General features: G+C 25.6%; 1 protein-coding gene across 1 annotated transcript; it reads left to right on the forward strand.

Moving 5' to 3' along the window:
* Positions 1-15811: 15811 nt before the first annotated feature.
* On the forward strand, positions 15812-17781 carry LOC129619305 (uncharacterized). Its single transcript, XM_055534493.1, has 6 exons — positions 15812-15859; positions 16107-16236; positions 16300-16481; positions 17022-17113; positions 17186-17501; positions 17559-17781. The coding sequence occupies exons 1-6, from the start codon at positions 15857-15859 to the stop codon at positions 17568-17570; spliced, it is 735 nt and encodes a 244-aa protein (XP_055390468.1). The 5' UTR covers positions 15812-15856; the 3' UTR covers positions 17571-17781.
* Positions 17782-18399: the final 618 nt, after the last annotated feature.

Genomic DNA, 18399 nt, shown 5'->3' on the forward strand with positions numbered 1-18399 from the left:
ATTATAGTGTAGCTGTACATTCAAATGCTTTTTTTGTGGTTATGTAGATTATTATGAGATTGTTATCACACTCAACTCCAAAGTAAACCTGACTGTACCACAAACCAGTATTATGATTTATTTAGGCTACTTAAGTAAATACAAACAAAATTTATTCAAATAAAAGTAAACAAATTTTTTTTTCTAAAATTATTTTTTGTTAAAAAATTCAAAAAACATACCTTTCAAAAATATCCTTATAATAAATATTCAGGTGCGAAATAGTTTATTAGTTACATCATCAAAACTATTAATTAACTATCAAAAAGGTTGCCTATATGATGCTATTTCACTAAAAAAGCAAAAACAAGAAAAAAAAAATCATAAAACAAGAAAAATTTGAATGGTCCAGAATGATCCCTTAATTTTTATCTCTCTCTTTCTTTCTATTTATTTATGTACATACATATATGAATCTAATGAAAAAGCCGACCTTTTTAACTTTAAATCAATGTTTGTAAGTGTGTATTAAAAATTGACTAATGATTATACAAAATTCCATTCTCAAAAAATGATTTTTTGTTTTTGTAAATAAATTTTTTGGTTCTATTATTTACTTAGGTTAAAATTTCTTATATTTAATTTTGAAATATTTCGGTTTCAATCATCCCATTAAGGATGAATTTGTTTTTACTTTATAGATTTATTATCTCAACTTAATATTTATGCACTCACCTCTCATATACACACATGCATAGGATTATGTATGAAAATCTGACGTGTAACAACAGGTAATAAAAATACTCAATTCCCATTATCTAACCATTATTTTCCATTTGAAAAGCCTAATGAAAATCTCTTGGGTATTTTAAGGTGTATACATAAGACATGTTATGGAATTGCTGGTATGAAGGAGTAAACACAGTAGTAACCATTATAATAATGATAATAATTATATTTTTTTGGTAGAGATTGGAGTGAAAAGATTAAAGAAATTAATTTTTTCAAATGTTTTTTACTGTTCAATGTTTGAAATATTTTAGAAATTATTTTTTGAAAAATTCCATGTATATACAAAGCCGGTCGATCATTTGTAATATTGTTCTTTTCTTTAAGATTGAGTACAAGAATGAATTTTAAGGGTTTTCGTTTTTGTTCATGAAAATTTTTATATTTTTTCATTTGGAAGTGGTTTTGAAGTATTTAATGAATGAATAAATTGAAAATATCAAATAAAATTTCATTCAAACGCAATGTCCATAAATGATGATGACGTGATAAGAGAATTTTTTTTAATGTGTATTGCATATGTTTTATCCTTAATTTTTTTATTACTCTTCCATTCATTAATATTTTGATAAAAATTCTTTTTTTTACTTCAAATAATTTTATTCTTAATTTAATAATAATTAATTTTTTTTTATGTTTTTAGGACTCTATTCAACATTAAGAAATCCCTATTCTTAATCAGTACAGCTAACCAATGGCTTAAAAATCAATAAAAGTGCAAGAGAAAAGAGCAACAGCGATGTGTATTCGCTTCACACATTATGTAAATATATTCACTCTACATGTATGTGTAGAGATATAAAAATTGAATACAAATCGATCCTAAAAATTTTATCATTTATTGGAAATAATTTACTCATCTTAATTATATTCAAGGAATAAGTTAATGAAAGATCAAAAGGGTATTATAAAATCATTTTAAGTGTGACTTGATCAGTACGTTATCGATAGTTTTATTTATATTTTAGCTCCAAAAATATAACATCCGAAAAAAATATTGAACTCATAAACAACCTCCGGAAAACCATTCTCTGGAATCTGGAAATTAATCCAATACTGGTATGCTTGACGGCAAAGTGCTATAAGGTGGTCGCTACACTTGACGGCTGCTGGTTGTCAAAATACGGAAATAGTTACTTTAATAGTTACATAAATTCGTTGAGACTCAACAGAATCTACTTTTCATTTACCAAAGAGACTAGGTTACTAAGTGTAATTCTTGATTCGAAGCTGAAATGGAACTGTAATATTACGGAAAACATATGGAATGCAATTATTGCGTTTTACTCATGTAAGAAAGCCATCAAGAAGAGGCGGTGTCTTAGAACAAACATGATTTAATAACTATACAATGTGGCAGTGAGGCTGGTCCTGATATTCAGTGTTCTGGTGTGGTGGCCAGCACTCCGTAAAACTGTGAACTTCAGATCGATAAGCAAAATTCAAAGAACGATGTGTATTGGTGGGGGGTAACGCTCTACTCCTGCTTAAGAGACGTAAACACTTTTTATACTTTGACAGATTCAATCTTTTTGTTAAAAGAATTGCTAAAACTTCTTTAATATTAAAATGTTATAATACTTTTATTTTTATTTTAAACAACATTACATACGTAACACACGTTAGTGCGATTTTCCAACTAAAACCCATTTTTTTTTTAAATGTTACCTTTTAATGCAACAGTAATGAAAATCTAGTTTGAAATAAAAACATTACAATACTAGTGATACTACAAAAGTAACCATTGTCTGTCTAATATAGCGGTTAAATTTCATAAAACTGCCTTAAAAAAAGTTCTCAGAAGTTTTACTATACTATAAATATACAAAACATATAAGTAATATACATATATGTATGTAAATATAAAAAAAATAAAATAAGGCAGTTTTTAAATGAAACTATTTTAAATAGTAATATCAGTGAAAATTAGATCACATTATGTAAACATTTAAGAGTATTTAGAAGAAAAAACAACTCATATATTATAACTTTATGTTAGAATATACTTTAAATATATCATGAAATCCTACAATAAAAATTAAACAAGTTAGATGATAAAAGAAGAAATTCGTAACAGGCAGAAATTGTTAATATTGACGTCTAGTAGTTACGCTAAGTAGCATGATGTACAGCACATACAGCGTACGTAAAGTGTTTTGCTTAAAATCTCCAGCCTACTTTGAAGAATAGGTGTCCATTTATAGCCTACAGTCTGATGTCTCGAACTAGAACATTATCTTGAATTTATATTCCTTCCTCATCCCGTTAAGTGTCGGATAGCGATACATCAAAAGCTACAGATACTCCCTTTTCGTTGGGATTTCGTCATTCCTACTGAGTTGTTATTGCGTGTTTACCGATTTGGCGATGGCCAAACATATATAGCAAAAATTACCTACCTCTGTGCAAAGAGGATCTCATTTCTTATATGATAATATGATGCATTAGATGTACAATTGAATTCATCGTTTACATACATTTAGATTTTTTCGAAATATTCCAAAAACGAATGAAAAGCCGACAAGTAAGTTGATTTTCTTTTACGCTTTCAATTTGTCTTTCGTTGCCTTATTTATTTTCTGAATATGATCATACATTATGTATGTATGTACAGCAAATGTAGTTGATCATAATCGATCAATCATATTCATGATCATCATTAAGATCATTACGAAAATTTTATGTGTAAGAAAGGAAAAAATAGAGCCAATAGCCGAATAACTAATCAACTTTTTGTTTATAATTTTGTTTTTGTAATTTTCTTTTATTTAATCTTGTTTTCTACTTTTTTTATTTTAAGATGAACAAAACAAGAATCGACCGATTTTCTCGATCAATACCCTCAAATGATCTTTACACTACGTCAGTTTATTTTTGGTATGGAGCAATATTTTATAAACACGTGAATGTGTGTAAATAAACGTCGTGCAGCTGACCGATGAGAGCATAAGGTAAAGTGTTTTTTTATATAAATTGAAACTGGTCTTTTAGATGCGGAACTCCTTATAATTTTACTTATGCTTTTTTTCGCTTTTATGATTTTCATTATTTTAAAGACGTACGTAAATTGTATAAAGAAAATATACGTTTTTCTTTTTTAATAAAAGTTTAAATAGTAATTATTATTGTTTTCCCATTATTTTTGTGATGATCATAATATTACAAACAACTCAATCATGGTTGTCAATCAGAACTGTAGCAGCATGCTCATAATAAACTTGTTTATTGATATTTTGCATTTTCTGTTTTCGTTTACTGTAATGAACAATTTCAAATGTGTAGTTTGAATTAAAAATGGCATCATCAATATTTGATTAGAAGCGAAAATTTTAGAAGAATAACATTTATTTTAATTATTAATCATTTAAATGTTATGAGATTTGTTTAATTAAAGTTTAATATACGGTTCCAAAACAAAAAGCTAAGTACTTGATGAATTGTTTGTTAAAATAATAATAAAAACAATAGAAGTACTCGGAAAACGCGATTAATTGTTGTAATTCAATTAATATTTTTGATTAACCGTAATTATATAAAATTCTAATTAGAAATTTATTAAATTTAATTTTTAGGAATTATTGTGGAAGATTACGTAAAAACAAATAAGTACACGAAGGTGAGCAGAATATAGGATATCTCCCAAACGAATGCGAGAGAGAGATCATACGCAAGTCTGAAAGTATTGCAAAGGGAAACAAGAGACAATTAAGAATCGAAGTATTCCAAACAATAAATATTGTTAAGAAGACAAAGATCGTCCAATTCTAAACCTTACTTAAAAATATTGGTATTTAATGAATTATCACCAATACTAAACATCTTTGTGTCATTAATGGTTCACTTAAATAATTAAAAAATTAGATAATTATTACCATAATTATTACAAATTTGCTATTATACGATGTTAATAAAGATAAAAATCATGTTATTAATTATAAAAATACAAAATTAATGGTTGAATTTGTAATAATAGAAGTGATGCTGACGTTGATGATGATTATAAATGATGAAGAAAAATAATTTCAAACATAAATATTGAAAAATATTAACGTTGATTCGATTCACTGACACTTTCATTTGAAAATTATGAAAACAAAATGATAGCAAATAAGTTGTAATAAATGGCAGAAGCAGCTGAATATACATAACTCCGAACTGTTTTGAATTGAAAGAAGAGAGACCATGTAATAAAGTTTATATATATTGTAGTTTGACTATATATGTTGGTAAGAGAGATAAAAGGAAAATTTAAAATAGAAAACATAGAAGATATTTTAAAAAGAGAAGAAAATAAAAATGTAATAAAAACTCGTTCAGCATTTCAATGATGATTTTGTTTGGTCAAAAAAATATTGATCATTCATTGATCATGTTAAATGTGATGAGTTCGTGATACGAGAACACACTAGACATGCCAAATTCAATTTACTTAAGAAAAAAAGGAAATTAAAAGTGCGTTTTAGCAATATTTTTCAGCGAATCGAATTTGCTAAATTTTGTTAAATAACTGATAAAACTATCGCGATAATTCAAAAAGGTTTAACCGTCTAGTATTACCAGAATTTAGAAAGGTGATGCACATTAATTGTAGAATTATTTATGTCGAAATTGGAAAACAAGATAGATGCGGAATGTCTGATGCCTAGAGTGTGGATGCGGTTTGTTAACGATATTTTCGCAATAGTGGGCAAGGAAGAATTAGAAAGTATCAGTAGATATATTAATTAATTAAATAGGATACCGAATTTATGCCCGAAACGAGAAGAATGTTGTTTAGACTCGTGAAGAGGAAGTCGGATAAAAGTGGATTCATCACGAGAAAAAAAAACTACACAAAGGATGCATCCCAAAGGATTCGAACCATTCAGCGAAACAGAAAAGGACAGGTTTTAGCGCTTTGGTCCTCAAATAGCTAACTACACTGATGAAAAAAGAAGACTTCAAGTCAGTTATATAATTTAAAGTTAAAGGCAGGTTAAGTCAGTTATATTATTTATAGTATAAATAGATTATATTTTTGTTGTTGGGTTAATTAGAAGAAAATCAGTTTCGGAAGACTTTAGTAGATAGTCGCATAATCTTTTGTTAATAATTAGGTAATTTTAAAACTGCTGGTTACTCTAAATTTATCAGTAAACATAGAACATGTGCAATAGAGGAGAAAATATTATAGAAATATTACTAACACGTTATTATAAGATGTTGTAGATTGTATTTACGTGCATTCATTTCATCAGTAATACAAATCTATAATAACAATATAGAAAACTTAAAATAGAAAATTTTTTTTTAGATGCAAGTTCCGGTTTTGTTCAAACATAATTGCTGCGATCTCAATTGATCCAACCGACTGATATATTGCTTTACACACATTCATACATATCAAATACATTTCTTTACAGAAAAACTTTAGAATTCAAATAAATACTAATATTAAGCAAAATAAGATAGAATATATTTATGTATGTACGTATTTACATAGTGAATGCAAATATACTAAAATCATAGTTAAAAGCTGACAAAGACGGTTTTGTTTAGAGATCAGAATTGACGGATGATTCTATTTATGACTACATTCATTTTATAATTATATGTGCTTATGTGTGTTTCACGTACATGCAAGAATTAGGATAGTGATAATGATAAATATATTTGTAACGTTTGTATATTATGTATAATAATATATTATGTATACTTGTATATATACATAATTATTTGTCTATGAATAGACAATAGAAAATCACGATTTTTGCATTAGGTAACTGGTGTTGTAGAAAGCAAAATTAGCAACCTTAAAAAAGTATCAAAAATCGTAAAGAAAGAGAAACAATACATGAGGGGGGGGGGGGGGGGGGAATAATATGAGAAAACTGGTTCTTATTTTACATAATTGCATATTATGTTTAATGATTTTTGTATTAGTGGTCACAACAAAGTGAACTTGATTTATTTATTTCGATAAAAATGACAGTATTTTTAAGAATTTTTCCAACGAAAACCATATGATTTTACTATTAAATAGATTGTATTCTGAATAATTCACAGTTTCGATTTGCAAAAAAAAAATTTTACTATTTTTCTGAAAACTTAATAAATTATTAAAGTTCAATTAAAGTGTGCAGAAATAAAATTTTGTTAAAAAAATTAATAGTATATATACTTTAAATAAGGTTTCCAAAAGTGAATAATTTTCCTTTTTCAATAACTCGTGTAGTTCTATATAAAAAATAATCAATATTATATTTTTGCTTCTATTTTGTAAAAACAGTTTGTTATGCTGCCACTTCAATTTATTGAATACAATTTACTTTCTACTTTCGATGAAAATTAAAATGTGTCACGTGGCCACTTTTATAGTTTTTTCATTTCATATGTGTACAAAACACGTATATCTTATACAACAATGTATATGCAAGTACATTTATTTTATTATATTTCCATGCACATGCTATGATTTCATTGGCTTCTTATTAGATGATTCTGAAAATAATCTTTAGGCCGAAGGAATTAATATAACTTTGGTACAAAACATATTAAAAAATAAAAATTCCAACCGATATGACATGGTTTAAGCAATTTCAATCGAATGTTGCACGCTTGATTACAAATTGTGATTCTAATTATTTCTTCTACATTATATAAACATAGTTGTAGGAAGCCATTACGCCCATAATTTAAATATACAGTACATAAACTATGTAGTGCATCTTAATTTAAATCCAAGTAGTCTATTTTTTTTTTAGCTGAGTCCTTCATTTACGAAATATGCATTTCGTGTTTATCTTTTAAGTAAACCATTTCAGATTTTCATATCCTCATATGAAACTCTTCAGTACTTTCGTGCGATTTCCTACGAAACTCTTTCCGGTGCCGAATTCTGTGGTACAAAATTTATATTTCAATTGTCCAGCAGTTCATTTGGTTTACACTTTTATAAAACTATCGACATATACATACAAGTACTCGGTCGGTTTTACGAGGAATTGAAAGTATGTATTGTATTTCAGTCAGAGTTATATGAAAATTAATTTCCAATATCCTATTATCGTAAGTTACTTGCAAATTTGTTGTCGTTTTAATTTTTTATATCGAATTATTCGTTTCTTGATGTTGCACATTTTCAAAATTATATACATATACTTGTACAGTACACAAGATGAAATTGTTATTTATTTTTGTTAAGAAATTGTCACGTTCCTCATGTTTTTTGTATTGCTATCCTTTCTCTGAATTTTGTTTTTACTTTTTCTCCTTTATACAAATTCATCGTATTCTTATTAAAAAAATTACATCCTGTCACCTTTAAATGAACGAAAACCATTATTTATAAAAAAAATAAGAGACAAAATAATAAAAATTACCCATTTTTGATGGAATGAGCAAAGATGGGAGGTAGAAAGAAATGTTTGAAGATTTTTAAGTAGATGTCTCTTTCTCAACTTTCAGTTTTTGTAGGTTTTTACCTATTTGATTATCAAAATGTTCCCATTTATATTAAGCACATTCGTTTTTACATAAATTTATATGTATGAAGACATTTCTTGTCCGAACTTAAGATGATGACACTTTGGACATAAAGTGCTTCTTCAATAATATTGTTCATTAATATTTATTTAGAAAATCTTTATTTTGAGGGTGAGTGAGGTTTTAAATTAAGAAGATTACAGATGAGATTATTTTATTATGGTATACAAATTATCCTTTATCCTTGGTATTTTTTGGTACTTTTATATTTTAATATATACATATTACGAGTTCCTATATACTGTAAATAGAAAAAATTAAATTTAAAATAGCATAAAAAGTAAAAATAAATTTATTTTATTTTTTCTATAAATACATATATTTAAATTCATGCCCTATACAATAATTTGAATTTATTCTGATCACATACTGCATATGTATATATATAGAAATTGTGTTGATACTAAGAAAGTATGTTGAAAATATTTAAGAAGAACTAGGTTGCAATTTACATAATGGCACATTACCCTATTCTAGAATAAAAATAAAAAAAAAAAAACAATTGAATTGTGTAGGTAAATAAATCAATTTAATTATGTATGTACATATATATGGTATACAAGTGTGTTTGTACAAGAACTAAACGGAATATATCCGAGAGTAATCTTCTCTTTTGTCTTGTAATAATTTAATTTGTTGCAATAATTTTCTTCGTTTGATTGTTGTTAAATAATTTTGATGGTTCATGGATTTTTTACTTGCATTTTTTTCTTGATAACTTTAGTTTTATGGAAAAATTCCATGAATTTAAAGTAATTTTTAGTAAAAATTTATTTAATATTCAAAAAATGTTCGCATTATTGACAATATTCTTTTGTAATTGAATATTGGAAGGGCGAGTTGTTTTGTGTTGGTTAAGATGGTTGGCGTTTTATAAAAAAAAATTGCAACATTTTGATTCACATAAATATAGTAATTATTTTAATTACGAAAATTTAATAGATATATTTGTAAAAAGTATTGTGCAAAAATCAAGAATGAACTGTTTTGTCCTTGAAATACAAAAAAATCATGTAGTATTTTATGCGTGTATATTTGAACAGGAAGTAGTTGAGTTATTTTTAGGTTAGTAACACAAAATAGCAACAATAAAATCACAGAGTCGGATAAAGTGTTTCGGAACTATGCAAGAATGCAGATAGGCTCAAATTTTCGGTGAAATAATCATTCGGTGAAATTTTCATTTGGCTAGACTAAGGTGAAATAATCTTTGACTAGCTGCTGCCTGCTGGCCATACATCTTTCGAGTGTTTTTATTTCTTTTTCTGTGGATTTTAAGCCATCTTCTTAGGTCTGTTAACTTTTTTTTCAACTTGTACTTTAGGGATATTTAATAATATTTTGTTTACTGGTTGTTTTGTAATGGGTTTTAATCAAAGCTATTTAAGACATCTTTTTGATTTATTTGTTCTTGGTCAGAATATTCTGAATATTGATCGTAGACATTGTTTACTATCCGTGCTATTCAATTACTCAAAAATATTGTTAGAAGTGAAAGCGTTCGAACGAGTTTCTACTCTTCTTTGCCTCTACATATTATGTATTTATAATAATTTATTTCAATTATAATATTTGGTGCACTGACCGTGTGCGTTTTTGAAATAATGAAGACCCAAATATACTTTCATGATATATTATGCATTACATTTAAAAATAAGTGAAAAATTCTAAAAATCAATGATAAAATTAATTTGAACTTTGTACTTATTTCGTATTTAAATTCAAAATTTAAATAAAATTATGCACATTTTAAGTACGGAATAAAACAAATGGGCTCTTTTGATAATTGTGGGCACGATTTTTGCAAGCATTATGTCAACATAAATACACAAGTACATTTTATATATTGTGAACATACTTACATATTTTATATTTATAATAATTATTAGCATTCTATTAAAAAAATTTTTAATTTTTCCTTCTTTTTCTTCTGATTATTTTATGTTCTTATTATTGTTTTTTATATACATATTGAGAATTGGAAATTAAACGGGTGAATGCGTTTAAAATATTTAATAAGTTCTGGTTTTATTGATTTTTCTTATTATTTATTTTGTCATTTACTTATTATTTATTATTATTTTGTTATTATTATATCAGGTTCTTGAAGAAGACAGACGAGAAGTCAAAGTTTTACCTCTAAAGGTGTTACAAGTTACAATATTATACAAGGTTCGTTTGTTAACTTCAATGTTGTACAACAGATCGCGTCGAATATGGTTTATGCAGAGCGTGCTAATGAAATAATAGCGGTTGTTTTTTTTTTTGTTTAATTTTATTTGTTGTTGTATTTTATGTTCGGGTGGAACAATTGTAATAATTGAATTTAAAATAAAAAAAGAGAAATAGTTTATTGGCAATTGACATTAAAAAAGATTTGATTTAGAGGTCGTAAATATATAGAAAATGTAAATATGTGAATATGTACACGAGTGTGCAGTATTTTAGAATGATGTTAGAATTCCATAGATTTGATTTACCAAATAAATTTGTAAGGAAAAATTATATAAAAATTTATTGAATAAATTAAGATTTTAATTTTGATTATAAATATAAGAACAACTTCTAAAACACTTTCACGAAATGAGTTTATTTTGAATTAGTCACGAAAATTTTTTTCTATGTTGTGTAACGGTCCCTCGGTGCGTTATATTTAGGTACAAAATCTTTATTGCACATTTCTATTTATTGGTAATTAAATTTTTTTTTTGGAAGTGTGTGAAGTGTGTACTAGCTCCATTTTGCATCTGGATTTTGATGTCTATAACAATGATAAATCTCAATTTTTACTCAAGTAAACTGTAACTGCCTCACTCTTTTATAAAATAACTAAACGACTGATCGAATAATCATTGTGGAATTTAAACGCGGCACAATTCTGTAATAAAAAACTTGAAAAAAAAGACCGTTTAAAATTATTTTTCTGACTTAATTATTGGTCTTGCATCGTTTTTAATACAAATCAGCTTGAATTTTAATTTTATTGAGTACAAAATCTTTAATCAAAGAATAAATATTTTGTAAACTTTAATAAAGATTTTCTCATTCTTTCATAATTTTAAAAAAATCTAAAAAAAAAGGGATTCACATTTTATTTTGCTTAAAAATTAAAGGATTCGCATTCGCATTTTGTAAAATTTAAAATCCAATTTTGAAATTTTTGTGTAAATTATTAGCTATTTTTATGGAGGAGGGGGCGGTTACGAATATAAAGTATATACGCATACAATCCATAGAACACACTCTAATATGCCAGACAAATAATTTAAATAATAACAAGAGAAGGGCTGGCTATGGAATCATTGGAATTTTTATTTGATTTCATTTGAGATTTTTTTTTTGTGGTAAAATATAGAGCGAGGAGTAAAATAAAAGGTAAAAGTGAAAATTACATAAAATATATTCGATGTTTTGCTGCTTTGTTTTTTCTTTTTGTGTGTGTTTGTGATTTTGTTAAGTAGTATCCTTGATTCTTTAGCATTATTACCGTCAATAAATCTCAGTTAAGAAATAATGTGGGTATATGTAAATGTAAAATTTGCTAACAAAAAAAGAAATACCCACAAACATTGTTTAGAAGACTCTTGTTTTTTTTTTTTTTTTTGTTATTTCATTGAAGTTTTTTAGAGAGGGGGGGGGGGGAAGGTTTGTAGGATGGGAATGGTAAAAAATTCACTTCTTTATTTTAATGTAATACTTAGAAAGTGACAGAGTGTATGGAACTTCTATATTATTTTGAAGAAGAAATGGTTTTTAAAACAATAATTTAAAAAACATATGAAGTTTATGGTACTTTTAAAAGAATTGGTTTAAATTTTATTTTGATGTTTTGCATGTTTATTTAATGGAAATAGAAAATTTGCTTTAAAAGGTGGTTATGCGTATACGATTTATGCTATGAAAAACTCTTTAAAAGAAGGGAAACAAACAAGAAATACAAAAATTTAAATGAAGACTAATTAAATTTACTTTGCTTTTAATTAAAATAAAATAAATTATTTTTAGAGCATGCCCGTGACTCTAATTAATGCTAAAGAGTTCATTGAAATAATGAAAAATTTAAAAGACTGCAATTCAAAATGTGTAAACATTATGAAAAATTATGTTTGATTTCTAAATTTTCTAACAATAACTAGAACTTTAAAAAGTTTGCGTTTATAGGTATTTCACTTGGTATTTAATTAACTTTATTTTAAGAAATCAATTACATTTCAATTAATACAAAATTATTATTAATTTTTAGGCTTCACTTAACATTCAGTACTGAATGCAAAAGTATTGGAAAATTGAATTCCTGCTTTAATTCTAAAATATTTACAAAGCAAAATGTAGTAAAATTAAAAGATTCCTGTGTGCACGTCTCTCATATACCATATAACAAAGTAGACAAAGCGGGCGATTCTCATTTAAATCAAAATTTTATAATTACTAGAAGTAAGTAAAAATTATTTTATGTATAATAAATAATTTGCCATTAAAAATACAATTTAATTTCAGATATGTACATTAATTATTTAAAACTACAATTACAATACAGGGAGGAAAAACAAATATTTATCACCATTTTATATACTTATTGCCTCACTCACTTTAAATTTAACATGCTTTTAATAGCAAAACAAGGAATTTTAATATTAAGTGCGGTAAAGAGGATTATCATTAAGGAGGTTATTTAAAGCCTACTATTTTTAAGGTTTCTTTTACGAAAAATAAGAAGGAAGAAAAGCCAAGAGAAGAATCAATTAATAACTAAGTAACAATTAATTTTAGCCAATTTATTAATACTTGCACGTACAATTATAAGGATTTTAAAAAGATTTATAAAAAAAACACAAAATATAGGAGAATTAAAGAAAATAACTTGCAATCACCACTACTTGATTTAGAAAAAAGTTCTTAATCTACTTAATGTATTTTAATTTACATATACATTTTTAGGGTACAATTTTAATTTTCCAAAAATTTAATATTGGAATATTGGATTTGATTTGCTATTTCGCTTGAAATGGTTGTAATATATCGTTGGATTCTTGTTGTTATTATGGAACTCAATTGAAGAAATTAAATGAGTAAATTAATATTTGAAATGCACAAACAAACTTAAAAAATTAAAGTTAAAAAAAATATTATTGTAAATACACAAGACTACACATTCGGTTTCCTGAAGGGCACTGAAAAAGATCAGCAGTAATAGACCGTTTAAGCCAATCGTTCGGATAGGTTGACTGAATTATAACGAATAAATACAATTCTGTTTTTTCAAACTTGTACTCATGTAATGTCGGATATCAATAATTCCAAAGCATTATGAATATTGTGATAATTCTGTTCGGCTTCAGTGTCTTCATTTAGAAGTGTCGAGTTTTGGTATGATTTACCAAATAAGAAATTCGTAATGTTCTACAAAATTTTTGTGTTGATACATACGTAAACGGAGGTTGCGCGATATACAGATGGTGTTCAGATAATGTGAACCTATAAGATTTTATCTAGAAACTAGAATTTAATTTTTTTTGCAAGTTTTTTTTTTCACTTAATATCAACAATAAAAAGTGTTAAAAAAGACCTTGAAATCAACATAAATTTCCTTCATATGTAGGCTATATGTATATGACAATGTATTTTTAGAATTCTTATTTTTGTATTGAAATCAGGGCTATGACGAATAGGTCGGAATATAGGTACATTTAAATTACTTATCTTTTTTTTTTTATTTTATTTTTCGTATTTTCTTTTAATTGATTTGTGGTTAAAAAAGGAAGAGTGGTGTTATTTTGTATACTATATTTGAACCTTCTGAACACTTATCTTTTTTTTTTATTACATAGAAAACTTTAAAAAGGAAATGAGAAAACATCTATGTTTTAATACAAGGTTATATAGAAATGGGAGTGCAGAATGCAACATTGTTAAGGAAGGAGAGAAAATAGAAACCGAAAATGAAATTATACGATAATTATAAGGCGCCAAATTAAATGTTTAATTTTGAATAAATTTTTCAATTATATTAATGATAGGTGCTCATAATAGTATTATAAATGAAATTGAGGACTTAAAAATATATGTGCTCACATACCTTTTGATTTTTTAAGTGAATAATTAACACACAATTTAAATTATAATTTATTTATGCCAACAATATTTTATAGTATGTGGTTTATTTATGGGTGTTTAATTTAATAGGAACGTTTAAGGTTGATTCGATGTGTGATTTAATAAATCAGGTCGAAAAATTGTTAAATTGTTTTTTTTTCTATTTTGTATATGAAACGGTGCACATTCGTGCTCGTCGTTCTATGTAATAATTTTTATAAGTTATTACATTGTGTAACAATGTGTAAATAACGAAATAAAATAGAATAATAATAAAATTTGAATTTGTAAATAGGTCCTACATTTACAAAGATGGAATGTTTTTTAAATAAAATGTCTGCAATTAATAATGTAGGGTATGTATTAAGGTAGTAGTTAGTGCTTGATTCACTCAAAATTATCAGTACACTCGGACATAATTAAAAAAAAATATAATTTAATTTATTGCATTTTGATGTACCTAATTAATTTTGTGGAGCAGCACATATAAGTATGTAGAGGCTATAAATCAATTCATGTCTTAAATTTGATGTGTTAACAGCTTTCGTTTTCAATCATCTACCTTTGATAACAGCAGCCTAAAAATAGAAAATATTAAAATAATTCGTTCTTCTTTTGTATTTGTAATTTCTGCTTTCTTAATAAGTTCCTTTACATCAAGCAGTCTACTATGTAAATATATATGTATGTGGGATTACACTGTGTAAAGCTTCATAGAATTTGATACACTAGTGTTTTTCCAAATACTTAATCAACAGAAAGTGATGTAATCCTCAATGTATTTGTCCAAAATCCAAAAATTTTAAAGCTAAAGCAATTTTTGTTTATTTTATTGACGCTTAGCAATTTATTATTCCTAACGGTGGCAATTGTGCCGAGTAGTTTTGAAAGCATAGTAATTTAATTTGACGTTTTCAGTTACAAAGTGTCAAATTAAATTAATCGCCTGTTTAGAACAAAACTATTCTAAGTCACAATTTACAAATTGTTAAGGAGAGTAAATTTTTTTTTACTTAATTTTAAAATATATGTATAGAGAAATAGCACGCTCGAATGATTTTCAAGCCGAAATACTTATAATGCATTAATGAGTACATACACTCTCGCGTTGAGCGCGCAACTGACATAGAATATTTCTTAAAAAAATTAAAATTGACTTAGGATAGTTTTGCTCTAAACAATCGTAATGTTGGCCTCTTGTCAAATTTCAATTTTTTTTTTAGTCAAGTGAACTTTGACTTGTATTTTTTTTAATTTTGAAAGAAGATTTGATATTTTTGAAAAAATAAAATAATAAAATCAAATAAAATATTTTGAAATGGAGTCAATGGAAACCATAGGACCATGTGAAGACGATGCAGAATCACAAGAGACAACCAAAGATATTGACATTGAAAAAAATTTAAAATTGAATAAAGTTTTGAAAATTGGAAAAAATCGTGATGTCTGGTTTACATTTAAATTTATCGAAATGGTGAGTTTAAAAATAATTACATATTTTCGAATTTATTTGAATTTGCAGTCAAATTTTTATTTCAAAATTTTAAGGTTTTCTTTTCTTCAAATTTAGGTTTCAAAAATGAAAATTAGTTCTTTTTTCTATCAATTTTTTAAAATTTATTTAAAAATTTATTTTTCATTATTTTTTCTATGTCTCTTAACATTCATCATAAATTACACGTATACGAATTATGAACAATTAATTCAATTGATTAATTCAGATATTTGGAATTATATGTCTTGTTTATCATATAAATGGTACTCTTTATTCTGTTGAACCTCAACCTCATACCGTATTTTTTTGTGGAACATTTGTTGGATTTTTAATAATAAGTTTATTATCACAAATAAGTGAGTACTTATAATTATGCCTTGGTCGAATTGATATTTAAAATTTGTTCTTACTATTTTAAGGAATGCTGTTGGGTGCAACATCACCACCAATAATGGAATCAATTATAGCAGTAATAGGCAGTATTGCATATTATTTTTCAGCTTTTGCATCAATGTATTATGCTGAAAAAGATTTTCATTTAATGTACTTATCAGATGAAGAAGAAGGAAGACATGAATTTTTTGTTATTTGTAAATCACAGGTAAAAACGGTTAAAGCTCACTTGGTATAGTTTGTTTAGAAAATCTAAAAAAATAATTTGAAATTAGTAATTTTGCAATATTTAATTTTTTTTAAATATTTATCTTAATTTTAAATTGAACTGTGATGAGTGATTGTTGAAATTTCTTTTTTTTTTTCTTAAATTTACATTTGAAATTTGATTTGTAGAAGTAGGAATTTTCCTTGGTTAAATTTTCAATTTCCTACTATATTTTCTCGCTTCTAAATAATTTTTCAAAGTTGCGAACCTTGTAGTTGAACACTTTGAATATGCAGCGGTGTTTTTTCAAATTAAATCAAATATTTTGTTTTAAAAATCGTATATTTCTGGTACTAGATGTCGCTTAATTCAATAGAAATGAATATAAAAATGGTTTAAATATAAAAAATCTCATATTAAATTTTCTATTTAACAATAGATGTCGACGCAAATGACAATTTCAAAAGAAAATATAAAGAATAACTGCTTCCAACGTTTTTAACAAAATTTCTAATAAATTAATTTTTTTTTATTTTCAAGAGCATTTCATCCTTAGTTTGCGGTTCAATTTATTTATTACATGCAGTTTATGCTATTGATTCATGTATAACACAAGATGATTCAGGAAATTGGTAAAAAAATTATTTAATTCCTTAAAATTTGCATCATTAAAAAATGCATTAAGAAAAATTTTGTTTTTTTAGTTTTGATGATGAAATTAAATTTTCACCAACTGGACCAATACAATTGCATTTATTTTTTCGACCATGGTTAGAAAAAATAAATTTTTTTCGATATTTATATAAAAGAATCGAAACATTAGAAGCAATATCAATATGGAAGCATACAAAATATGAGAAATTTGAAGCAGATGTTAATTTAAGTCCAGGAATAAATATTTATACATTTGAAGAACCTATTGTTAAACAATGTAATTGTAGTAAAAGTAAAAAATTGGAAAATTTAACTGGAACTCCAGATGAAATAAATGTAAATGAAAGAATGGATCAAAGTGTTCAAGTTGGTGAAGAATATTTTAAAAATAATATTCATGAAATAATTTTAAAATCATTTAAGAAAAGAAAATAAGGCAAAATATTAAAAATAAAATTGTGGATGAAAAATAGCAGAATATTGCAGAGTATAACAGTGCTCAAAAATTCCTTATTGAAGAAAATAGCAGAATTGGAATCAGAAAGAAATCCAAGCCTCCTTCTAATTAAAACTGAGTTTTCATGTATTGCAGAACTTTAATTTTTAGATTTTATTTAATTTATAACATTAATATTCAAATTATCTAATTTTATAAAACTATTATAAAAACCAATAGAACAATAGATTTTTGCATTTAAATTGAATTATATTTAGGCTTGCTCTCTAAATGATGAATTTCAATCAACAATTTTATGTGATTAATAATGAAAATATTTAATGATTAATCTCTAATATAAAATTTTGTTTCTTTGAGAAAATGTAGGCATGTATGTATAAAGAATTTGAATTGTAATTAATTTTAATGTACTGTAGTCAAAATTAATATCATTAGAAATTCATGTAAACTCATAAACAGGAAAAATTTTAGTAGGGTAAATATCAGGTGGGTGTAAAGATATAATTAAAATTATTAGAATTTTTTTGGCTCATTTTCATTGAACAATATTTTTATCAATGAAGACGAGTGCGTCTACGAAAAACTATTTTATTTGTAATTGCTTTACTGAAAATTCAAGTAAATATTAGAATTGCATTTAAATTTTCACCACTAGATTTTATATTTTATTGTACTCTTCAATAAATGAAGTTCATTTCCGGAATAAATCATTATTTACAATTAAAATTTACAATGTAATAATGGTGCTCATTTGAAAATTTTGTTTAATTTTTTTCGTGAAAATTTAAGAAGCAATTCTGCCTTCAT

This window comes from Condylostylus longicornis, unplaced genomic scaffold (genome assembly GCF_029603195.1).
Source record: "Condylostylus longicornis isolate FDR11 unplaced genomic scaffold, ASM2960319v2 ptg000011l, whole genome shotgun sequence".
NCBI lineage: Eukaryota > Metazoa > Arthropoda > Insecta > Diptera > Dolichopodidae > Condylostylus > Condylostylus longicornis.